The 27,844-nt window shown below is 35.7% G+C and overlaps 1 protein-coding gene across 1 annotated transcript in view; it reads right to left on the bottom strand.

Moving 5' to 3' along the window:
• Positions 1 to 27,844, bottom strand: part of LOC140171021 (uncharacterized) — a 95,031-nt gene that overhangs the window by 35,873 nt on the left and 31,314 nt on the right. The window contains exons 7-10 of the mRNA XM_072194204.1: positions 19,085 to 19,435; positions 16,749 to 16,811; positions 4,682 to 4,795; positions 4,097 to 4,225 (exon numbers count right to left, since the gene is read on the bottom strand). Of these exons, the coding sequence (XP_072050305.1) occupies positions 4,097 to 4,225; positions 4,682 to 4,795; positions 16,749 to 16,811; positions 19,085 to 19,435 (657 nt within the window). The remainder of the gene's footprint in view (positions 1 to 4,096; positions 4,226 to 4,681; positions 4,796 to 16,748; positions 16,812 to 19,084; positions 19,436 to 27,844) is intronic.

Here is a 27,844-nt window from a genome sequence, read left to right as displayed (position 1 = left end):
ACCACCAGGGCCGATTGTTCCATGAAACGTGACAGGCGAGACTGCTACGCAATTACCGCATATTTTCATGGTCTATCGAAAGCACGCAACGCTCGCGAAGGCACGCAGCGCTGGCGTAATTGTTTGACACGGCACGATCCAACAATCGGCCCTCATGAATATGCGAGAACTCACCGTATACAATACACGGGGACTTTGACTGGTGGTACGCTCTCTGTTTTCTCTCTCCTCTGTGAGCGCACTATAAATCACTGCACTTTTTTTGCGCTTTTATCATAGAAATCTTTGAAACAGTACCGATATGCTAGGCTATTCCAGTTGAAATCCATACACCCCCTATGGAAGATATAACCTTAATCTTCCACATAGGGAGTGTGAATTTCAAATGGGGTTACCTAAATGGGTAACTCCATTTAAAATCTACAACCCCTTCGTGAGCGTTTAAGGTCATGTCATCCATAGAGGGTGGATGGATTTCAACTGGGATAGACCCTTCCAGATGTACACTATTTTGATCCCTGTGCCATTAGGCGGAGGCACTGTATTTAATTATTTTCTTTATTTTCCACCTTGCTTACCAGGTGAAAAATCAATAAAATAATTAAATGTCCAAAGCTAACGTTAAATATGGCGCCTCCGGCTATTGCATATTAATAGTAAAACAGCACAAGCAGTTTAATATTTTGACAAAATGACCTGTCTTAAAATCAATCAAACATATTTGCTGAATTATTTTTTAACTTTGAATTAAACCCTGGACTTCAAGTTCCTGGTCTGGTGCTCTATCTCTGCACAATCAAAGATTGATGGTGTCAGGGCATTAATTAGATGATGTTGTATAACACATGAAAATATCCATGAAACACAAGAAAATATCCATGAAAAACAAGAAAATATCCAAGAAAAACAAGAAAATATCTTACTATTTCCCTGACATTTCACAACACGACAGAAAGTTCCCATCAAAATTGTCACTCTTTATGGGAATATTTTGTCTTGCTCGATATAGGATCATTCATGGTTGACCTAAAAAAAAAAAAATTTAAAAAAATTTCAAGATATTTTGTATTTTTAATATGAAAATTGATACTTTTTTTCATGTCATACTTTATTAATGATTTCAAAATGCATTCAAATTCAATGCATTTTGAAATCATTAATAGAGTATGACATGAATACAAATTATCAATTTTCATATTAAAATACAAAATATCTTGAAATTTTTTTTTTTATTTTTTTTTTAGGACAACCATGAATGATCCTAGCATCTAGGTCTAGGTCCAGGGACACTCCAAAACGGAAAAAAAAAACTTTTTTTTTTTTTTTTACAATTTCTGAAATTTTTCAAAAATGGGGGTGGGATTATACTCGAACGTGGGACTATACTCGGACGAATCACGGTATATGATCTCAGTGGATCAACCTGAGACTGATACTCAGTGACCTCATCGCCTGCTTGTTGCTTAGTTACTTTTTGAGGCTGTGGTAGTCTGATTTTCATCTTGGGGAAATAGTTTAAGTTCACCTCTGGCAATTATTTTGCACCATTTCCCTCATGAGCAGTCACTATTTGTATACTGTATAGCTTTTTTTTACTCCATGAAAAGCATAATCATGATTGAGCATTGCGTTATCTGTAAAGTATCGAGCATGTAATAGATATCAGGAAATACATGAGGCTTACAGGATGACTGCAACTTATCATATTCTTTCTCGATTTTCAAATATAATCTATCCATTTTAAAGAAACACTGGAAATGACTTTCTGTTCAATTTACCTATATAAATTTGCAAGAAAGTTAAAAACTTTGATATTAAATTAATTTTCACTTGATGACAATGTAAGTAGAAATATAATTATATGTAGAACCAATGTCAGAATGACAGTCATTGTTATTGTTAAGATTTAGTACAAAACTTTCATAAAACTTCAAGAAGAAAACAACACACTAGTTATAGTCATCAAACAAGAAGTTATAGACCCTAAACATTTATCAATGAATTAAATCAGTGTATATCAGGTGAATATCAAGCTTATTATATATATACCACAGAATATCTCCTACATGCAATACTTCTATTTGTGTCAAATGTTTTTTGTTTAAAATATAAGAAATTAATGAAACACTAAAATTAAACCAAAAATTGTCAATCATATAATTATCTTTCCTGCAGTCATTTTGTGTTACCATGGAATGCATTTGTTGATCATGGAATACATGATGATACATTAGCAGAGCATCTGTTAACCCCATCTACATCTACAAAATGGCCCTTTTCAGAGCCACACAAATATTTCGGGCCAGGCATTTTCAACAGGTTTTCTGTATTTTGTTGTGGTTTGCTAATGATAATCAAATACATGGTATCAGGTCACAACAACTACATATAAGTCCAATTCCATAACCCAAGACTATTTTTAAATGATCTAAAATTATGATGTCAATTAAAAATACTTACGATGATGATTGGGATTTAACTATACTACTATGGTAACATAATAGGCCTACATGTTTCAAAGTACATTGCATTTTACAAATCATGTAAAAGCACTACAATGGCCATGAAAACTAACACTGAAATGTATATGGGTCATCCAAAAAATGATACTATTTGCAATGCATTGTGGGCCTTGAAAATATTGACACTATTCTGTAATGCATTATGAGTACATGTACATGAAACCATGATCTGCAATGCATTATGGGCCAACAAAAAAATCACTACATGTACACGCAATGCATTATGGGCCTTGGAAATATTGATACGTTTTGCAAGGCATTATGAGCTGTGAGAACATGAAACACATATTGTCACCCTGCTACAATAATTGCCTATTGATATTTTTTTAAATTTTGATTTAAGTACATGAAATGCATTGTGGGCCTTGGAAATATTGCCACTATTCTGCAATGCATTATAAGCCATTATGAAGAACATTGCGAATACAACACAATGCCTAGTACGCCACAAAAGTTTTGACTAGGCAACAATGAATCGTAAAAAAGCCATTTTCTGGGATAACAAACGAAACACACCCATGCAAAATTTCATGCATGTAATAATACACACTAAAAAATGACGACAGCAATTGAACACATCAAGCATGCAGGATCTGCAAAAATTCTGCATAAAGGTATGACAAATGGATTGATGGGGCAACAGCCTTTATTAATATCATCACAGCAATATAATAATCATGCATCAGTGGGTCAATTCTGCAATCAAAGATGACATAAGATTATTCCAAAAGTTACAGATACTTCATTCCTTTGGCCTGATTTCCAGATCATATGAAAAAGTTTCATATAAGGATACTGTTAAGAAACTTCTGTTTTTGAAATTTCTTTTCTTGGCTTTACTTTCCAATGAGCTATCACCACTTTGGTGAATAGTGGCTCTATTTATAATACCTCCTACTTTAAGCACAAAAAGGTGGGAACATGCAAAACGGGTTGGACAAAAATCATGGAAAACAAGAATGATTTTATGGCAGAGAGGTTCCTAACTGTTATCAAATTAATGTGACCTAAGTTTTAGGTCCTTATTGCTCTAAAGCAATCAATTTTTTTTAATATCGCCAAGTTCAGAATCTTGATATGATACTTGAACCCTGAAGAACTTTGGAATGCTCATGCAGTCCTGTATTCACTGTTGAATTGACCCACCGATAATAACAAATTCACATCAAAAAACACAATTTACACAATCATAAACAAAATATTAAATACTTTCAGCAGGCAAAAATACTGGTACAATAACTATTCTACCATTAACTACATGTACGACACAAATGTACTAAAAGGTATTATGCAAATACTACATTTTATGCTATTTTTTAAAATAAATTTAGAAAATTTGCAAGTTTGAAACTGCACTTGTCAGTAAGTTCTCATGGTAAACCTGTACGGTTCTTTTTTAAATAGTTCTTAAATCAGTTTTATTGATAATTGTTTGATGTATATATTTCCTTTCAAATAGAATTATCATGATCAAAATATTCTAATATTCAATATTTAGTATCTTGACAATTACTAAAGGTTGCCATGGTTTCTCCTTAAGATTACTATCACCCTAGTAACCATGAAATGTTTACCCTGGATCCTGATGATGTTGTTTTCTAGGTCTAGCAGCTGTGGGCGGAGGACCAGTGCGCATAGCTTCTGGTATCACATCATGATGCTGATGCTCTTCAACGGTGAAGACTGGCTGAATACCGAGACAACTGTATGGAACGGATGAAGGAAGGAAGGAAAGACTGTAGATGGATGGTGGCTTCTTACAGTGTTTCAAAGCATTGGACACTTTTTTATTTACCTATTTAGTATTTAATACTTCAATCAAATATTTATTTACAATAATTATTATGTGGAGTATCTTATCATTTTTATTCAATGGGGTTTAGTTACCTATTACTCCAATCAGATTGTGTATAGTATCACATTGGTTACTTGATATTTTGTTCAATTTAAAATATAGCATAATTTAAATCTAGAAATACTTTGTGCACAAGTCTAGAAACACTATCATTATTTCTTAGTACCCTGGATAGACCTATTATATGGTGCCTAGAAATGCTAAGATGGATAAAATAATAATAATAATTGCTACACTTGTAAGAAATTATTTCATAATATACTTCAAATTTAATAAATAAAATTCAAACTATAAGTCCACCTACTCTTGCGTAGATCCAGGGTTCTTGGCCAATGCCTTGGCAATAATAGCGTTGGGATCCACTGCCTGTTTCGTCTGAAATCGTGGCTTGGGTGCGGCTGGCGGAGGTGGTGGCGCTCTTTCAAGACAAAAACTCCAAGGAATGAATCTCACAACAAAACACTCCACTCAATTCAAACTTAGGTATCTTCATCACTTGTTCATATAAGGCATTATGGACACTGGTCATATTTAAACAAATTCCACTCCCTAAGTAGGACATAATTCATCTAAAGGTAAAATATTTATCTCTTATTTCTCAAAATGCTACAAAAAACAATCATTATAAAACATGTTCATACAGTTATGCAATCTGGATGGTCTCTGTCAAAAAGAATGCAATTATTGTTAACAGGCTACTCATAGCCATGTGTGCTAGGAGGATAGACATTGGTGCATGGGCAACAAATTATTGTATTATGGAACCAAGTTTTTCAAATGACCCAGTGAAAATGGCCAAGTTTTTCAAATGACCCAGTAAAAATAGCGAAGTTTTTCAACTGACCCAGTGAAAATGGCCAAATTTTCCAAATGACCCAGTGAAAATGGCAATGACTTATTAAATATTTTCTCTTATGCCTAACTTTTATAAGAAACTGTGACAACAGATATCTGATAAAATAAATATTTATTTACCGCACTGTCAAGTATTTATTATTGATCCAAAATTACCACAGTAACTCCATTATATTGCCACCAGAAAAGTTGAAATCTCAATTCTTCAAATGGCCAAAAAATGTCGGATCCATATTAATTTCATCTTTCATAAACTCTACTAGCTCCAGACCATGATGTTAAGAGGTACTTCTAACACTTGTATGAAACCCTCTTGTTGATTGGTCGACTTGTATGAAACTTGCTCATTGATTGATCAATCCAAATACTGTATGCTTTATTGTGAAGAATTGGGGTCCACCTCCATGCTCCATATCAGCAAATGTCAAAGGTCATTTCCATCCAACCTTGGCGATCCAGCCTATTAGTGATTTCTCCAGAGTCCTGGCTCCAGTTTGACACCATTAAACGCTGTATTGCCCATTGTTTCAAAAATATAATGTAAACTTAGTCACTACAGAAGAAGTGTGTATAACACGATTGTCTCTTCAAGCAAATGATCACAAAGTTAGCCCAATCTTTAGAGTTCCAGGAAACGCTCCCTTTACTCATAAATGCAATTTCAGTCATCTGTCTCAAGTCCTTGTACATCACAATTTTGAATGATGTTTGTAGCTACTCCTTGCATTTCCCATCAGTTGAATGTACTATTCTAACAGCTACTTTGACAGCAACATTTCCAAGAAGTACAAACCATAAGTACTTTAGCCAAACATACACTTATTCACTACCCTATACTACAGTAATTACTTTCCTACTTTCAAAATCTATCCCGGTTCTACTGCTACAAGTTACAAATCTTACATTTACTACACACATTAAAGAATCTAAAACTTATACATTTAACACATTTTACATAAATATTTAAATTACTTAGTATACTTACATTGATATGTATTATATAATACATTCATATCAGGCAAATGCACTATTTCATGCAGGTTGCTGCCCCTTCATCTCAACATTGAAAATATATAAAAACTACATATATTACAAGGCCAGATTCTTCCAAAAGGCAGTCCCACATCGGTCATCCTGTGGATATTAGTGCTTTGCCTACTTTTTGTTAAAGGCGCTTTATAAATCGCATTGTTTGTGTTTATGTTTATCTTCACTATTTGGGCAAATTTGCATTATAAATTGGGTGTTCTCAAATCTTACCCATTATCCATGTGTATGCTCATTTACCACAGATACGGATATATAAGGGAAAACATCATTATGTACAGTGTAATTATTCAAGTAGGACACCATAGTCACTCCAGACTCCACAGGTACACCTACTACCATGAACAATACAGTCCTGCAACTTTTGCAGGACCATAGTATAACCCAAAGAGGAATATGGCTTTGTAAAGCATCATTCAAGTGTTTTTTAAGTACAGTTATCATAGCACAAAACAGAAAGTTGATTAAACAATCATCACAAAATGATGCTATTCAATATGCGCATACTGTCATAAAATTACATAAATACACAAGTGTTAAAATAATGAATACTCCTTCGATCATTTTCACATTGCTACATTGTTAGTCTTCCATGATCATTGTTTTGATGATACTACTTGATCATCCCATGGGTGACATGATAACTGTCTACTGTCACATGATAATCTCATAGCCATCACATGATAATTGGGGAGTGTCACATGATCCCCTTATTGAGTCACATGTGGCTAAACTAATCAGCTAACAAATGAGTTTTGAAAAATGAGACTTTACAGTGAAACTATGTGAAAATGACCATCTAATATTGACAAAACACATCAATTTGCAACACTACTTGCAGCAAAAGTGCACAAACGAGCAGCTTGCAAAATTGAGTTGACTTTATTAGTAAGTCAATTGTGTTTGTGTTTCAAAACACTTTTCAAATACTGTAAAAAGTCGATTGTTAGCATATGTGCTTACTATCAAGTGCTTTTGAAAACATGAAATTGTGCTTTACCAACTGAGCTAATGGGGTTGAGACACACAGTTGCAGGTTTACTTGTTCGTATTTAACTATGTGTATCAATGATATGCTCAAAACCCTTTACACTTTTGTGGATGGGGCTCTTCATGTTTGCATGTTTTAAAAGCACTCGATAGTAAGCACATATGCTAGCTATTGAGTTTTTACTATACCCTAATTCAGTACATGTGTGTTCCATACAAAATTGTCCATTCTACAAAGAGCTTTAGTACTGTACTACTTGAGACATATAAACTACAACTAAAAGGGCGATCTCATTCAGCAAATCGACTGCTCAGTGCCAGAGGTGGTTTAGTGCAATAGCTGCAAAGTGAACATTTGTCAATTTAACACATAGTATTTATTGTATGCAGCTATACATGGCAGCTATTGCACCCACTTCTGGCACTGAGCAGTCAAAATATATGTCAGTACAGTACAACTATAATGTTCTATATGACTAGACACACTGTACTTTATACAAAGAAAATGTGTCAAATGTAACACATTATGAACTAAACATGGTTTTACAGTGGGCAAATCTTTGCCAAAATACTGAACCTGTTACGACTAGTTTAAGCACCGAGCATATATCAACTGCTCAGTGCCAGAGGTGGGTAAGTGCAAATAGCTGCCATGTGTAGATGAGTACAATATACTGTGTAAATTGCCAAATATTCACAGGGCAACTATTGCACTTACCCACTTCTGGCACTGAGCAGTCCATATTTACTTTTAAAAATCTTGTACTTGAGCATATATGCTTGTAACTTACACTCAAGTTTATGACTTGTCGCATCAATTCTGATCGTCCAACATTCTTTTACATGCATGCTTAATAGTAAATCAGATTCAGCCGTTTGGCAAATGTACCAACTTGATAACTACGATAAAGATGTGATAATTAGAGGTATCTTCTTTTACCCACTCTCCCGTTCATCCTTAAGCATCTGTGCTCGTAGCTTCAGCTGTGCCTGTTGTTGAGCAGGAATGATCTCATGTTTGACTGGATTGTCCACTGCAAACACAGGTACTACACCCATAATACTGTGCACATATGGTACAAATGGTGAAATATTGAAGTGTTAATATACCGTAAATATTAGTTAATAAGCATATGTGTATATTAACGAGTTGCTCGGACAAGAACAAATGTTTAGTTCTTGTTCAAGCAACTCGATAATATAATAGACACATGTGCTTATTAACAAATGTTTACGTTATGAACTTTTGAAGTAGTATGTGTGTGTATGAATGTGCAATGATGGCTTTTGTTCCCTCCAAAGGACCGAGTACTCACATGGTTTAATTACCCAATAATAAATGCACCATTTGGAGAGTGAAAGTCTGAATTTAATCTACAAATGTTGCCAATTAATGTCAGACTCCCTCTCCCCACCCCTTTTTAATATCCCAACAAGTTGCTATTCTCAGGCAATCATGCATCAAAGTCGAGTACCCTAACCATTGACATTGACATTAAGCTATGCTTTCTTACACACTGGCAATGTGTGTAACTGCGCACGGACGTCATTGGTCCTAGATAGTGTATCTAGATCGAAAACAGCATTTACAAGCTTATAAGCAATGGCTGCCAGTGGGAATACTTTAATGGTCAGTCCGCACTTGGATAGTGGTATAAAGATGCAAAAAACTCAAACATGGTGTCCACAAAATTCATTAGCATGGGACAATGTCTGTTGATGCTGATGTCTACACATAGATGTTGGGGTGTGTGTGATGTGCACTCACTTATTATGTAACAATTCACTTATATATATTGTGCAACAGTTGAAAGCTGAAGGCAAGGGTTCTCAACTTGTATTTATTTGGGGACCAAACACTTTTCAAGCATACATGTTTGTGGGCCAAATACAGCCTCAGCTTTTCTTATTTTGTCCACCTGTCCTGCACATTTTAGAGTTGGTCAAGGGCTAAATATCAGTAGTTGTGGCCTGGATTTGGCTCGCACATCAACCAGTTGAGAACCCATAGCTTAATGAAACTCAATCCAAACTAAAACATCACTTCTCTTTACATCTAAATGTACCTTTTTATCCCATAATTCCTTGCGGTTAGACACCAGATGTCGTCATTTGACATCACGCTGCCTTGCAATTGTGCAGTAACAATGTTTGCTAAACGATGTGCGCATCAACATAACGTCACAGGTCTACCCACAACAGGTTATGGGATCTACCGAAAAGGTCAATTGCATAATATTAATCTACCTTGCATGCTTTGAGTTTTCACCAGTTTTCAAATCACAAGAAATCCCTTAAAAGGAATAGCAATTTACATTACTTATAACGACCTACTCTTGGGTAACTTCCGGATTCTTCTTTAGCGCCATGGCTATGATCGCATTCGGGTCTTGTCTTGGCGGTCTTGTCTGGAATAGCGGTCGTGGTTGCGCAGGTGGAGCAGGTGGTGGTCTTCGCAAAGATTTCCGTCGATCATGGAGAAAGAACTCAACAAACTTAGGTATCTTTGAGAAAATTATTCCTAAAGCACATACTGGCAAATTTCGTTTGCAGTTTGTGCAAAAACAGTATAAGATGCTACAAAGCCATTGTTTACCATTCATGAGCTATCATTTATATAATTACAAAGATTACACATATTGCAGATATGCATACAGACACACTTAGTATCGCAATAAAACTTGTTAGGATTTCGATAACAATTGAGAAAATTCTACGAGCAAGTATTATTTAAACATTACATTGTCAATACAAGTAGCAGTATACGGATGTTTATATTTTAAGCAACACAATAATGCAATTAATAACGAATGCCATACATAATCAAATTAATGTTTAATAGACTTGATAAACATAAGTATAACAACTTTGTGAAACACTCTTAGTTACGAAAAGATGCTAACTGAACAGAACTGTACTCTAAAACTTCCACATTTCTTTCTAAATAAAAAGGTATCAAAGATAACTTAAACTGTTAAAGGTGTGTGACCCACCTGACAGCCTCATCCCCCACTTTACCAATCAGTTAAAGGTGTGTGACCCACCTGACAGCCCCCCACTTTACCAATGGCATGCACCTTGGCCTGGGGCGGACATTTTAAAAATGAATTAGAAGAGCAGCAACGACATCACTTGCATTACATTCCAGATGTTAAATCTACATCATATGCAAAATTTGAAGAAATTAAATGACGAGTCCGCTTTTATTTTAGGGCCATTTGTCTATAACTGGTCTTTACATGTAGCTCTATGGAGAGAGTGCCCGTTGAGGGCGCTTATAACCCCCATTTTAGGAACAAAATGTGATTTAAAAAAAACGGACTCGTACGAATTTTCTAAAATTTTCAGAGTATGTAGTATGAACATGTAGAAATATAATCAAGTAGTTGCCCTACCTGCTCTTCTCCGAAAAAATAAAAAGTCCTATACCTCAATGATAATGAAACCTAGGTGGCACATTGGTGCTTACAACGGTGGAAGACCTGTACTGTTCTATATGTCACTAGATTACACATTTTTTGCTTCCAGAATCCACACTACTGGAGCAATTTAACTTGTAACTTGGAATATTAGAGAATGTTTGGGCAATGGTCCTCAATATGATGTAGAAAACAGCCAAGTGTTACAATCAGAACACCCACCTTGAACAGTTAATGCTACTTCCTTAAAAACGGAGAAAAAAGTATCCAACTAATATAAATAAACTCTTTTTAAGTAATACTGGAAACCTCACTAACTTTAAACAACAAACAACTAATGTTCAATACTTGTAAAACAATTCACAATAAAGTTCAACAAAATTAAGCCATTTTCACTGGGTCATATTTGAAGAAAAATATGGTCACATAAATAAGGAACACGGATTTTAACTCTCCCTCAAAGTTATACACAAATTGAAGAAAAATGAAAGCAACATAACATTGCAATATCATAACAATGTTAATTGCAAAGTTCATGCAGCAATCAATGTCTGTGCAAAGGACTTTGCACACTGGGTACCATAACCTAGAAACAAACATTCGCTGGTGTAAGATTATGAAAACAGGGGTTGAAAATGGGTGAATCCACACGAGATGGCTGGATCCGGATTAATCCGCATTCCTGGGATGTGTTTCAATGTGATCTTGTATGAGCAGATAGCATCACATCATCAGCGCCCTATACATGCATGCAGCATCGCACCATAAGCACCCTACGTGCACATTTGTAATGCACTTACACAAGAAAAGTGCTCACTATGCGATCATTTCCTGAATGTGGATTCAAGTGCCGTGTAGACACTTTCTACTTTAGATGCATCACATTAAAACGGTTTAATGCGGAGCCTGCTCTCGTGTGGCTTCACCCGATATGAAGCATTTAAAATACAAGGTTGCTGTGCATAATGCAAATGTTACATTAAATCAGCCATTCCTGTAAAGAGATCAAATGAATGAATGATTAGTGAATGAGAGTCTGATTATTAGAGGTCATGTCCATTCCAGTAGTCCTTCAAAAGGCTATTCCAGTTGAAATCCATACACCTATGGAAGACATGGTCTTAATCTCCCGCACAGGGGTGTAGATTTCAAATGGAGTCACCCATTCAGGTAACCCCCTTTGAATTTCACACTCCCTGTGTGGAAGGAAGATTCAAGTCATAGCTTCCATAGGGGGTGTATGGATTTCAATTGGAATAGCCCAAATCAGTGGGGGCACCAGAATTTTCTATTTGGGAGGAGGCAAAGAAAATTTAGGGGGATCAAAAAATGTGCCTAAAATTTTGTATTTTTTATCCTAAAAACTGATTTAAAACAAAATTTTAAATGGGGGCAAGTTCAAAATTGGGAATAGGAGAAGTCCCATATGCCCCTCTCCCCCTAGTGATGCCACTGCTTCAAATTTAGGTTTAGGTGAGAGATGTTTTTGGGATTACGGGGTTGTAACAGCATTGTTACCTGTGGGTTCTGGAATGGGAAGGATATTTTGAAGAGATAACATTTGCGCGTGGAGCTTAAGTTTAACATGCCTTAACAAAGTTGCATACATTAAAAAAAATATAGATTTGGTATAGACCAGGGATAGGCCCTGGATGGGCAATCGGCCTACCAGTCATTTTTATGTGGCTAAATATATCTCTATTTTTGCAGACTACATAAGTAAGGGTTTCCAACAAAAGTACCTACCCCCAGTTTAATAAGCCTGTATTTGCATATGCGACTATGCGTCAATTCTGGGGGCATATACCCGTTTTCATTATAGGGGGCACACACAATATCAAACATCCCCATATTATAAAATGTCCCCCTTTCTATTAGAACCACATTTTGAGGTCTGGGGCATGTGTTACTATAACCAATAACAGTGTGAAAAATATGCACTAAATGTCTTTAATTGGGGTTTCACTTTGAAAAGAAAATTCAAATTTTTGAGAGGGGGCCCACCTCCCTTGCGCATACCCCCTCATTACGACGGTCAGAACTGACAGGTAAAATGTCCACTTACAAAAGTATCCTCCCCGACTTTCAAGAAAGATTGATCGTACATTGTATAAAATCATCATTTTTCACACCCTATGTGCGTAATTTATCATAGGGTGTGTTTTGAAAAGCTGCTTTTGTCTGTAACTGAAGCGTGTGCAGCCCACATAATTGGCTAAAGAATATTTTTGGCCCATTGGGATGAAAAGGTTGCCTACTACTGGTATAGATCATTCTAATAATTGGCATCCTAATATATATACATAATGTATCATTCTTACTAATATTGGACATGACCTCTAGTAACTACATTGCATTACTGGAATTTCAATCTTCGTTATCATAGACATACAGGATGATAATAATAATCAGCATTTTGGTAAGATGGAGCAAAATAATTAGACATTGCCAAGTGAAACTGGTAAAAAACAGCCACAACACAACTCACAACATCACAATTCACAAATTTGAAATTCAGTTACCGCAAAATACAACATTACTGATATTAGTCAAGACCAGCTGTGTGTATTATCCTGAACTAATGTTGTATATTATTGCATTTATGTTGCATATGTTTGACACTGGCAGTAGAGGATTGTGGGTACCAATCACATTCCCAGTAGAGAATATATCATACTGCCCTCTGTTGGCTGCTACCAATTAGCAGTTTGTCTTTCATACTTTGTCAACTTCATAGAAAAATTTCAAGATATCATTTTTAAATTAATACAATCAATACATATATTTAAATAAATAAAAAGACATTACCCATGTGCATATGTCTGATGGTTCTAGCAAATAAGATGGCAAAAGGTAGAAGGGCAATGATGAACAATGGCAGATTTAAATCTATAAAAAATGTTATAGAATACTTATTTTGTCACTCCACAAAGATTTTTTATGATTATGAAGTCTTGCGTTTTACTCTAGCGATTGCTAATAGTTGATTTCTTTTAAGTTTCTGAAGGAGTAAAGCAAGGTTGTGTATAATATCACCGGTATTATTCTGTATTTTCATTCATGAATTCACTAAATTGCTTAAAAACACAATGTTGGTGTGAGGATTCATAACATATACATATGTTGGTAGCTAATAGTTGTGTTTTACTCTAGCTTAATGATTGCTAATAATTATTTAATGTGCACAAAATGCTTTGCTGTTTTAACATGTTTTAAAATCTGTATGTGTCCAAGTTATTTAAAGTTTTGTTAACATCTCTATCTTACATGTCCTGATAGTATTACATCACTTTGACGAAATCCATGCAACACATTTGTGATGATGCAAAGATTTGTGATCGTTAAGGCCTACTATTTCATGCAGAATTATAAGCAACTATAAACAATTTAAGGGGGTACTACACCCCTGTGGTAAATTTGTGACTACTTTTGCATTTTTCTCAAAAAATAATAATACACTGGTAACAAAAGTTATGTATATTATTGGGGCAAGGAATCCAATTACTACACTGAAATTTCAGTGACTCAAGACAAGCGGTTCAGTATATATGATAGGAAATGAGGTACATCCTAGCGGTACCTTATTTCTTATCATAAATAACTAATCGCTTTGTCTTGGGTCACTGACATTCCAGTGTAGTAACTGGATTCCTTGCCCCTATAATATGTATAACTTTCGTTACCATTGTGTTATTAGTTTTTGAGAAAAGTGCAAAAAATAGATACAAATTTATCGAGGGGTGTAGTACCCCCTTAATGACACAAGTTACTAGATTCTTACATGGCAGCTATTTGGAATATTCTACACTGAATACTTCAATTCTGGCAGAATGTCTACTAAAAAGGCATGCATACTAATTTTCTTGGAAAATGTTTTTATCATAATTATTATGGCATATTTCAAACCAAGGGTTGGTATACCATGCTCAAATACAATATTAATATTGGTTACAATCTAAAAAGTATTGTTAAAATGAGTCGCACTGTAATAATCACTAAAACACTGAAAACTTGATTATTTCAGTTGGATGAGTCAGTGAATTTCACTGATTAGTGTATGACCATCACTAATCACATTGAAACTCATATCTCATTGAAATTATCACATTTAAAAATGTTTCAGTGATCATTTCAGTATTAATTTCAGTGATACTATTTTAGTCCTACTTTTAGATTTCAGTGATCATTTATCAGTTATTTAATTTCATAGTGATATCATGCATTTATAGCCAATCGAGATATGGTAAGAATAGCCAGTATAAGGCTGAAGGGGGTTAAGCTTAAAATTGCTAAGAGATCTAAAAGCTCTATTTGATTGGATAATTAGACGATTATCTCAAGGTAATTAACCAATCAGGGGCACTGTGAGAAAGGCATGTTGCAAGATTAACCAATTATCTACCTTTTCTAGGACATTTGCATACATGTATTTGAAATTTATTTGTCATCATATTTTACAGAATGTCATCAAAGTCTGACGTTATTAAAAATTTCAGAAATTTTATGTAAATTTTGACCTACTACCACATACAACAACTGCCTAGATCCAATATGGCTGCCATGTGTAATGTCTATTTTACAGAATCACAACATGAACATGAAAACAAGTTAATATTCGAACACAAAAGCTATTTTGCATCAAGATGTTAAGCTCCAAAACAAAAAAAAATAAAAAACACCAGAATTCCAGTGGAGACTTCACAAAGATAGCATTGGATTTCAAAGCCAAAATCACCACATTTGTTTGGCCAACCAACACTCAAGGAAAAAACTCACATCATGAATATTCATTTAATTGGCCCTGATGACTAATTAATACATGTAAAATTCTGCATATGAATTATAAAAATACTCTTTCTAGACCCTGATGATTTTAACTGGACTGATTTTGATCCTGAACATTATTCATATTGTCGATGTTAACTTTAGATCTTTTAAACACTTTATATGTAAATCGGTGATTTCCACTTAAAATGGGGGTGGGGTCATAAGACAACCAGCAATGAGTTCGGACAGAACACATTTTTTTGATATGGGAGTGGTCTTAATGTCTAGGACTGGATCCAAATTCCAAAAAGGCTGATCCCCAATCTTATAGTGTTTGTTCTATAATAACATCGTATAAAGTTGCCTGCCTTCAATGAAAAATACAAAGATGATATAAACCCAGTGATGCAAACTTTTGGATCTCAAAAATTTCTCTGAAATCTCTTTGAATCAAAAATGAAACACTGAGACAACATAAGAACACATCATATTTCAGGCATAGTTCACTAGTTTGCAATGATTACTTATTGACTGTATACAGAAACTGTGAACTGTGGCTTTGATATGATGATGTTGCTTTGTCATCAAAGTGCAGAAAGTCATATGCAGAACTACATGAATTATGAAACAGAATGGGTCTCATTTCCTATCAAGTTAGAGCTATTATCAAGATCCAAAATAGATTGAGCGCTAGTTTGTTCAAACTAGTGACAAACTTTTTGAAAATGAACTATGGCTTCTAGATATAGTCCGTCAACTCAGAAGTACAAAGTAAATAGACCTCGGAAACTGGAGGTATGAGAATAATTATTTCAGTGCAATGCGTGTTTTAATGTTTCTTTGGCACACCATCTGATGCGCGCTTTGTACTTACCGAGTGCACCATGCTCTTTATGTGTCACGCTTTTTAACACACAGTGCATGTGACCTTAAAACATAGACCCCTGATGCCACAGATTTAGTTTGTACTTCTAGGTTGAAGCAGTATAGAGTGAATTGCTTGGCACAAACAACCTTTATGCCACAGTTTGCTAGCAATGAGCAAATTATGTCGGTCTGCTAAACTTTGACAGAATTACGAGACCCATCTGTTTCACACTATCCCAAGTTTAAAACCTATTTTACACCACACCGCATGGTACCTCTCGCTTTCTGCCTGATTGTAGGACTGATAGTAGACTGTAAAGTTGAAATTTAATGAGAAGAAATTATCAGGAAAAAAGAAAATAATAATTGGAAATAATCCGAACAAGATTTGATAGAATTTGCGTATTACAAGCAGAGCAAAGATACCTAAATTGTTTAACTGGTTCGCTTGCAGGTGGTTTTTGTTTGGGCTTAGGCTTTCTAGGCTTACTGAAAAGCGAAAAAAGGAAAAGAAAAGAAAAGAAAAGGAAAGGAAAAGAAAGATGAACGAGACATTAACGAGAATGGAATAAGCACATGTGTTATATTCCCATGAGAACTACCTGCCGATTGGCCAGAAAAAAGTTTTCATTATCAATTGGACCAATCAGCAACATTGTTAGAATAATTTCACCACACACAAAAATTGGGGTGAATTATTTGCAAAGCTCCATTCTGATTGGTGATTTAAGTGAAGATATCATGTAACTGACCAATCAGTGGCAATGTTCGATCGGCAGGTAGTGCTCAGGGGTTTAGCAGAGGAGAGGGTTTCTGGGTTGTATGCTACTGTCTTGAATATTTGAATGAAAAAAATAACAAATTTAAACTCCCAAGTTTGGATACTAAAATTAAAGTCTTTAAGCTTAAAAAGTAGATGCTCTATTTTATTGACAAAAGGTGGGCATAGCATCACATCGAGTCATATTTTGTAATTTTAAGAACAAAGTGCAAAATATGGTTCAAGCATGCATTTAACATATTTATTCGCCAAACTTTGCACAAGAATAAATGATAATGAGACAAATTAAAGGGAATAATCAGAAATAATTAGGGTGATTACTTACATGTAACTGATGCATGCTTGAACCATATTTTGTACTTTGTTCTAAAAATTACAAAAATGACTTTGCAATTATTGTACCAGGGTAACGATATGGAGGTTACACTTAGGGAGGGACACTGTTACTCATTTCTTTTCCTCCTTTATTCCTAGCAAAGTCCAAAAACTTAAACTGTAGCCATCTAATATTAAACTGTAGCCATCTAATATTAAGCTACATGAATTCATCCTTAACAGTATCTGCAATAATATAGAATAAGGTTTGTAAATATCAAAAAGTTCCTTCTTCGTAGTACTAATCTCTACAGTTAGACCAGGTCTAAAGTTAGACCTGGTCTAACTAATTGTTTCGTACAATATGGACCTTAGTATCTAAGTAAGAAAGCGCTATCGCTGAAAAAAATCTTTCCTAAAGTATATATCTATGCTGGTTGGTAATCAGGAAAAAGCAAAGGCAAGTTAAAGGGGGAAAGCTGCAAGATAAAAGAAGAGGCTAGACATGCAATAGGCAAGGGAGACACACCAATGTCATTCCTCATGTATTGTCCTCTGTGGTGGACTACAGTGATGAAGGCATTCTTGTTGTTACGAGAGCTTGTATGATAAACATACCAAGCAAACTGACCTTTTCGGTAAATCCCATAGCCATTGCGAGTACGCCTGAGATGTAGTCATTTGACGTCATGCCGATCTGCGCCAATGCGCACATCGTTTATCGAACATTGTTACTGCGCATTGCAAGTCAGCGTGACGCCAAATGACGACATCTCAGGTGTTTTCGCAAAGGCTTATGGGATTTACCAAAAAGGTCAATCAATGAAGGAACCCTTGTGGGTAAGTAGAGCTTGTATGATAAACGTACCGAGCCAATCAATGATGAGGGTATCCTTGTGGTTAACTAGAGCTTGTATGATAACCATACCAAGCCAATCAATGAGGGCATCCTTGTGGTTAACTAGAGCTTGTATGATAAAGACTACAAGCCAATATATGGATCCTGTGTTTCTCTACCCAAAAGTTGGTTTGTAAGAAATTCCTTCCCACAAGTTAATAGGCGTATTGCATATCAATAGGTACAGCTTCTGGATTAATCTGTCTCCATTGTTACTGCAATGCACACATTGCATTGTGGGAAGGATTTTTGGTCAAACTGACATCTGGAGAACATACCCAGGATCCACACACTAATTACTTCTGTCGCCTAGCTTGAATGCAGAATGCAGCTTAATTACTCTAATACGAATGAGTAATTTGCATTCTGTTTTTGGAGTAACTTACTCTTCCTGATGCAGGCGATGGAAACTTTGACCTACTTACTCCATTTGAAGGTAATGAGAGAGTTATTTATTCTGATGGAAGTGATGATGTTTTTTTTTTCCTTCTGGAGCAAAGGAATAACATGTTCTCCTTGTAAATTGAAGAGTTATTTACTCTCTCTGGAGTAAAAAGATAACTTTGTCTTATAGGAATAGACATATTGAGAGTGACTGACTCCTTGTAAGTGAACAAGGGAGTGACTTACTTGACAGGTGGGGACTATAGCCAAGAAGTGACTCTCCTTAAATAAAAGTTATTTACTCTCACTGGAGTATGGAGGTAATTAACTCTCTTAAGAGTAAGGAGTAACTTACTCTTTGGAAGTGATAACCGAGTAACTTACTTGACAGGTACTGGTTGGCTTCTGGGTGGAGGTCCTCTCTGCTGAGTTGGCTGAACTCTCTGAGCCGGAGCATGTGGTGGCTGATGCTGCTGGGGGTGATGTTGAACTGGAGCTGGTCTTGCAGTTCCATTGGTTACTCCACCATGGCTTGCAGGACTTCCATGACTAGCAGGACCTCCATAACTTGCAGGACCTCCGTGACTAGCAGGACCTCCGTGACTTGCAGGACCTCCATATCCTGCTGGACCTTGATGACTTGCAGGACCTCCGTGACTTGCAGGACCATGACTAGCAGGACTTCCATGACTTGCAGGACCTCCAGAGCCTCCTGAAGGGCCTCCACTTGAGGGACTGGTGGAAGAAATAATATGAATACATAAAAGTGATTGTGTTAAAAGTCTAGCTTCAATCATAGAACTTGGCTTCTTTCTTTCCAACATATATAGAAGGCTAAAAGGAACTTTGAAGTTGGGAAGATATGAACACGAAACACAAAATTGTGTCAGGAAAACTGCAATCCAATGTGATCTCATATCTTTTATCAATCCTAAACACAAACAAATTAAAAAGTCTAATACCTTCTCAGTATAGGTGACCATAGTTTTGATGCAACCCCTCCGCTTGAAATCATGGAACAAAATGAAAACATGACACAAATTTGAGTTATATGCATTATGCACCTTATCTTGGGCCTGTTCTAAACTAAAATCAACCAAATTTTGACCCTTTTTAGCATGATAAAAGTGAAAAAAATGTACGCTTTTTGTGCACATATTTTGTCCCTGGAAAGTAATTTTGGTAGAGGGCCATCAGGACGATTTTGAAAGTTTCGATTTTGCAAGCTTTCCCCCTTGGAAATTATGCCACTGCAATTAAGGCCAATGATGAAACATTATAACAACAATGATGAAACATTATTCCTAAAGTAATTAAATTGCTGTAAACACTTGTGTTAAACACACTTATCTTGATTGGCTGCTAACACAACCCACTGTTGTCGAGTCAATGAACTATGTGTCATACGCATTAATATAGTAGTATGTATTATATAAATATATAGATTCCTGTCATCTGATTGGTCGAAAGTGCAGTCATTGAATTAGCTATGCCCTCAAAATGAACTATGGCGGTCATGGAAACGAAGTATTGACCATCATCATCATCATCATCATCATCATCATCATCAGTCGGCTGCGGAGCTTTCTCCAACTAATGCGATCTTGGGCAAGCGAAACAATTTTGTTTGGCTGCAGCATCCCTTCAGTATCTCCCAGGAGGTGCTGGACATACTGTAGGTACAGTGTGCGTGGCCGTCCCGGTTTCCTCTTCCCATGTGGTGGAATATAAAGCGCATATTCTTTCACAGGCTCGCCATCTTCAAGACTCAGTATATGGCCGAGAAATTTGAGTTGATGAATCTTGACTCTGGCAACCAGTGGAGTGGTGTTGGTCAGGTTGTAGATGGTTTCATTTGGAATCCGATCCACACGCTTGATGTTTAACATGAATCTGTAGCAAGATGTTGCAAATGCATTGATCTTGTTTTCCATGTCCTTGGTAATTACCCATGACTCGCACCCGTACAGAAAGACAGTAACACACGTTGTCTGAAACAGCTTGACCAGTCACATGCATCCCAATCAAACTGCGCAATCACAACATCCGTGTACATCCATTCGGTATACAAAACAAATATTGACTGCTTTATATTCGGGACATGGTTAAAATTATAGGCCCGCGGTGATCTCAAAACCATGCTATGTGCGCCTCGGGTCATAGAATGGTTTTGAGATCACCTTGGGCCTATGATTTTAACCATGCCCCTCATAGCAGTCAATATTTGTATAGTACATGTAGCACCATTAGAGCATTGTGAGTATGCTTAATTTGTAAAAGGAACTACAAGTAAATTAAGTCATTCTTAACCAAACTCAAACACACCTGCTGCTTCCATGCAGCGTACTAAGCATGTAAGCAATGTAAGGCATGTGTATGCTTTCTCCTGTACCACGCTATGTGCGTATGTGTTTATCGCTGAGCCACTAGCTGCCCGAGTGTTCGAGCTTGACTAAGTATAACCAAATTTACCTGTTATGACTCACCTTCACGTAGCAACCATCTGTCGAGATTGAATTGTCTGGCTGATTTCTAACAGCTAGGCTAATGTTTGTGGCTAACACTAGCCTTGAGGTTCAAACTTTTCCAGCCATGAAAAAGCCTGGCTTTGGGAAATCAGGATAACCACCTGGTCCTGGTATCTTACCCAATTGACCTTTTCAGCAAATCCCATAAGCCTTTGCAAGTAGACCTGAGATACCGTATTGTTTGTAATAAACGCCCTGGGGGCGTTGCATTTTTCCAAAAGGGGGGCGTTTATTGGAAGTGAATTGTCAGTGAAAAAAGCTTAAAAATCGTGTGTTCAATTTCCCGATGGTGCTCCTATTAAAAGGAGGGATTTACACTATACATGATGGCGGCGCCCACGGAAAATGATATTTTCGTGGGGAATACAACAAAATTACACCTGTAAGTGCATGGAATTAGTGAAATTCTACCATAATTAGGCAATAAAATGGATGGGAGTTGAGTCATAAATAGGTTTTGTCCATTCAATTTTGCGATCGTGACTGACATGACTGATGCAAGTTTTAAGCTTACCTACACGATATGTCATGGAAATGTTCGCATTTTTGTCAAATTTTCACAGAAAAATTGGAGGGGGGCGTTTATTAGAGGGGGAGCGTTTATTACAAACAATACGGTATCTTCATATTGGAAGCAAAACCATGTTTCACAATGGCCCATAGAACAGTATAGGCGGTAACAACCATGGACAATGAGACTATCACTCTTTGTTCATAACATCTAAACAGAACATAACTGAGCTCAAAAAGAAACTTATAATTTTTTACAACTTGTGAATCACAAGGTCATATCTTAAAATAGTGTCAATCAAAATGAACCAAAATTACACACAGGATTACTTTAATACTCTACTCAAAACACATGTCAGGAACCAAGCAGTTGTCCAACTGACACAACAGCAAAATGCACTGTCATGGGACAGCTTCCTGGACTTCCTCCACTTTCACAGCCTAACATTTGGCACCCAGAACAAAAAATCTGTGAGAATGCACACAAGATCCTTGCACAGATGATAAACCGGTGCTGCTTTCTGCTTTTCATACACTTTTTTCATGAAACAGGGCTGGGCTGTGCATGTGGTCCAGGAAGCTGTTCCATGTCAGTGCATTTTGCTGTTGTGTCAGTTGGATAACTGCTTGGTTACTGACATGTGTTAAGAGTAGAGTATTGAAGTAAACCTGTGTGTAATTTTGGTTCAATTTGATGGACAGGATTTTAAGTCCCCATGCTTTGTATGCTGAGAATTGTCGCATATTCATGAGGGCCAATCGTTCAAATACCTGTGTCTAACAATTCTTTACACCAAGGATATCAAGGCTGCTTTGAAAAAATCAACCAAAAACATGTTGAATGGGTGTAGCGTTTTCTTGCGCATGCTCATGGACCAATTAATTGGCCCTCGTTAATAAATGATGCAGGACTTTGCATGTTGGTCAATGGTCTGTATATTTCTATGAGTACAAGTCATTAAGACAGCTTGCCCATAATAGCGACTATAGTAATATTCACACTAATTAGGACACTCACTCAATCACTCACTCACTCAATCAATCAATCAATCACTCACTCAATCACTCACTCACTCACGGTATCAATGCGTAACCATATAGCTCACCTCTGGATGAAAATGTCTTGAATTCCTGCCATTATTATCACAAATTTTAAGGTGGTGGTTTAGTCCATACTGTGTCACAAGATCTCAAGTTGAGAGTGCTATCAGCACATTTGCGTCGCCAGTGTGCCGACAAAACACACTTCTATATATACGCCCCACAGGATTAAATTAGCATGCCCCATTCGAAACTACCACCATGAAATCGTGCATGCCATAACACTCAACTTGAGACAAGACACAGTATAGAAAGGTTACCAATGACGATGACTGGCCCAATCTGTTCAAATTGATATCAAGTATCAATCGAGGCAATGGCCCTTCACAATATAACATTATTGGAGGAAACAAGAAGCAACAAACAGACAACTTGTCGATATTTTTAGCACTCATATTTATTTCTAAACTCCTAAAATGACATCTGTTTCTCTTAATATTTTCTCTTTTTTTAAATATGAATTAATAAATAATAATAAATACATATATCTAAATACTGTTTAATAGCAGCACACATTGCAAGTGAAGTTGAGACAATATTTCAGTTTGTTACACGACTATTGCACAGTTTTCTACACATTTTTCACACTTGAAAACAGAACCACCCTAGAGATAATGGTTATTCAAATGAATCCATACACCCCGATGGAAGACATGGCATTAATCTTTACACAGGAGTGTAGATTTCAAATGAAGTCACCCATTCAGGTAACCCCATTTGAAATTCACACTCCCTGTGTGGGGAGGTATAATAGTCATGTCTGCCATAGGCGGTGTATGGATTTTAACTGGAATAGCCCAGTGCTTTTGAATGCAGACCCATCTGGACTGCTGAAAACCAGATCACTGTCAAGGGGGGTAATGGGTAATTGCTCCCATCAATGATGCACTGATCACTATGATAAATGCATCAATTATATTTTCTACAGTTTGGGTGAATATGCCAACAGATGAGCCGATTTACAGAATAGGCCTACATAGTGAAGAGTAACAGACTGAATTGATGCAATGGCGAAAAGGTGTTCTTTTTCTTAATTTTCACATGGACCATCTTTGCGTCTGGCGTCAATCCATACTGTGGTCTTGATTTATAGTTTGACCACTAGAGCCAATTGATACTCAATGTGTCACTCCACATTCACCTTCTTGACAATCTTAATACATTTATCACGGTCCCATCACTCTCCCAACAATTGGATACACCCGGGGGTACACATGATTGTCGAATTTTTTCTCACAATTTTCTCTTTTTTTGCCAAATCCCCTAAATGACCTTTGTGACCTTGGATACCTCCAATACAGGAAGGTACCCATAATGCAGTTAGATCCAAGTTTGGTTGCAATAGGATTTGAACTATTCATATGCGACCAAATTCTAACCAAAAGCCTTAAAGCTGATGGTGGACGGACTATCTGATACACAGACGTGACACATGACTCGTGATGTGAAGTTCTTTTCCTTCAGACAACCTAAAGACAACCTATTTGAAGGCCCCACAAGTTGTTATTTCAAGATAAAAATGGGAAAGTCACACTCTCATGATAAGAAGGGGTGTTTCTACACACTTAAAATGCACAAAGGGGTGTTTTCAATTCCTTTCCACAACCATGTGTATCCAATAGTTTGTAGAGTCAAGGAACAAGGACATTTATAGCACCATACAAGTTGTCCATACGTTTGGTATAGGACACACATAAATAATAGAACTAAATAAGTTACAAAACAAGTTACTAAATAAGTTACAAAACAATAATGTATCTAAGAATTGTTCAACTTGAGGTAAATCTGTGAATTGGTGGTTGTGTGAATTAAAAGAAAGTGTTACAATTTGAAGCATTTTGAACTTTAAACCCTGGCGCCCAGATTATTTTAACCAGGTTACATCCTACCCCTATGCCTTTTGGGATTTTTTGATTTTTTTTCCTTACAAACATTTCTTGTTTTACTTATTTTACAAGTTAATGCTGAGCAAAAAGAAATAAAACCAAACAATTTGGTAATTATTTGGATACACAGGTCACTTTTGATGCGCATACATTATAATTCATCTCAAATAATCAATTTCAATTAAATTAATTTAAATCTTCAAAGCTACGACAATACTAGTACTGCATATGAACAAAGTTACGGGCAATTAGTTTTTTAAACTCTACAAAGAGTGGAATTCTATATGCCATATCTCTTCACCTTATTTCAATAGTTATGACTTTAAAACAGAAGAAATGTTTATTAATTGCTTTAATGATGTGACATTAAAATCAAAGCAAAGTACCGTCACATATTTTGAACGAGGTTTCAAAAACTATCAATAAATATACAGGGTGTATCAAAATGCTTGGTACCCATCAATATCCAGTGAGTATTGCCATGACTGCCACATCAAAATGCAGTAAAACATTCATCTTATTTGTAGATTTATGTTATAAAAGGTCATAAAACTATAATTTCTAGTCATTTCAACAGGATCTAATATTGAATTTGGATGAGGCAGACATTTCATTAGACAAGAAAGCTAATGGGTACCAATCATTTTGACGCACCATGTAGTATCTTGCAACATGGTTGTAAAATACATTTGAACCCAGAGGTTAAGGTTGGGATGGGATTGGTTTTAACTTAGGGTTAGGGTCAGGGTTAGGGTTTCTAGGTTAGGTTTGGGGTAAAAAAGCAATTACTAGTTAAACAGAAACTCATAATTGCCAGCAGTATAAAACAAACAAAAGTAATAATTAATTTTATAAAGCTTGATGTCCAAATGATGAAGTAAACAATAATTCTCTCATTTATATTATAACCTCATCAAAACATGATATGAAAAGTATTTCATAAAAATATAATTCTTGATCATTAAAAGAAAGATACCAAAGCTAAATTCCTTTTGGAAAATTTCACATTTTGACACAATATGATTTTCAGTTGATAATTAATGAGTTGTTTTTAATTACAAACAGCAGTACCATATACCTACTGTATACCAGGATAATTTAGTGGCATTAATTTTCCAAAATTTCTAACTGTTCTGAGCATTTTGCACATTTCTTATATGTGTACATCCATATCAAAACGATGCACTTGTCGGCTGCTACATGTGTCTCATTTCATTTCACATAATAGCTAGGAATAAATACCAGACTCATATCAAGTGTAGGTCACTTCAAATCATCCCCAAGTCAAATTGTATAAGAAATATTATCTGTATTCCTAAACCACGTGACATGGGATAATTTGAAGTGACCTCCACTTCGGAGATGAGTCTGGTATTTATTCCTAGTTATTATGTGAAATGAGATGCATGTAGCAGCCGACAAGTGCATCCTTTTGATATGGATGTACACATATGACTTCAAACAGTAATTACATGTGAAAGCATGTGGGTCAATATTATTTTCACAGGATTATAAATTTGCGGTTCTGAAAATAAAAAGCTCACAAAAATCCCTATTATACAGTATATTAATGAAAGCAAGCAAGCACATGAAAACTTTGACCTAATACTTAAAGGTGAAAGGTCACAGGTCACTTAATAGATATTCATGACTCTTATTAAGACTTGAATAACACTCCAATATATTACATAATACAATCATTATCACAAATGAATTTATACCTCTATGAAAAATAATATCAAATTCACACATGATAACCAATCATTACTACAAAATTTGAAACATATTTTCTCATGTATTTTTCTCTGACAAACATGATTACATAGTCATCTACCACAAATATCAATGACATTCCAAAATCTGAAAACGTGCTGATTACATAGCAAGACAAATTGAAATTTTGTTTAATCCCTGTGTCTGATTATGATAACTCTCTCGTCCCATCCTATAAGCCTATCTCTACAGCTTCTGTACAAGGACCGGTTAATGTTACACACACATACTTGGCATACCATGCCGAGCACATCCACTACAGTACGCTTAAATGGACACCGCATAAACCCGACATCACAGTTGCCTATTTTTACTGCGTAAAGTTATGGTGAAATGCCAGAATAAGTGCAGCAAATAGTTGCTAAGGAAGCCTAATTTGCCAAATGTTATAAGCTTAACAGATATTTCAGGGTTTTGCTTTGGTCAGTTACTTTTTGTTGTCAATGTTGTTAATTGGTTCTTGGTCTTGCCACATCAAAGAGTAAATTTACTTGATTTAAAAGTAGTTTTTACTTGATTTTTAAGTAGTTTTTACTTGATTTAAAAGTAAATTTACGTGATTTTAAAAATGTTTAAATTTGTTTGGTGTTTAAAACCAAAATCAAATGCCATGTTTCAAGTTACTGGTTATTATGCAATGTCAGATGGGGCATTAAAAAAAAAATCTTTTGCAATGATTTACGAAAACTGATGAATTTCATACATTATCTTTGACCACATGAAGAGATATATTTCAGTGATTTTATACTCTGATGCAGCAAGTTAAAATTTTGGTACACTGAAAATTCGATTAAGCACATGCAAATTGCCAATTTTAATGACAAAGTGTATATTTTATGCAAAATTTGATGATTTTTGAGAAAAATGTAGCTAATTGTTTTTCCTGCCAAAATTCCAGAAAGATTGGATACTGGCCAACTCCTAAATCTAGTTAGGTATCAAAATTGAAATCTTCTCCATTTTGAATTTTACCAAAGTTTTTTAGTCTGTTTTTTTAAATCTGCAAGACATGTAAGTCCACTACTGTACAAATAAAATTTGCAAGCACTTTAGTTTTCTTACATTACATGAGAGATTCCAATTTGCAAAAGTATATTAGCCAAATTGATAAAGGTTTTTAAATACATCTATCATATTTTATAACTCTTTTAACTTGCATCTGTTTAAACACCCTTTACTCAGTGCACCTCTATGACAAAAATGCTCATCAATTCAAAACAAAATCATCTTAGCAGTAAGTTGCAATCACTGTCACAATGTGTATTTCTCCTAATCACAACTTGTGTATGAAAATAAGCAGTTTTGTACAAGTTAGGTTGAATACAGTTATAGAATTTGTGAAAGCT

This window comes from Amphiura filiformis, chromosome 15 (genome assembly GCF_039555335.1).
Source record: "Amphiura filiformis chromosome 15, Afil_fr2py, whole genome shotgun sequence".
Taxonomy (NCBI): domain Eukaryota; kingdom Metazoa; phylum Echinodermata; class Ophiuroidea; order Amphilepidida; family Amphiuridae; genus Amphiura; species Amphiura filiformis.
The sequence above is the reverse complement of the archived record's forward strand: the minus strand, read 5'-3'. Positions and strand labels throughout refer to the sequence as shown.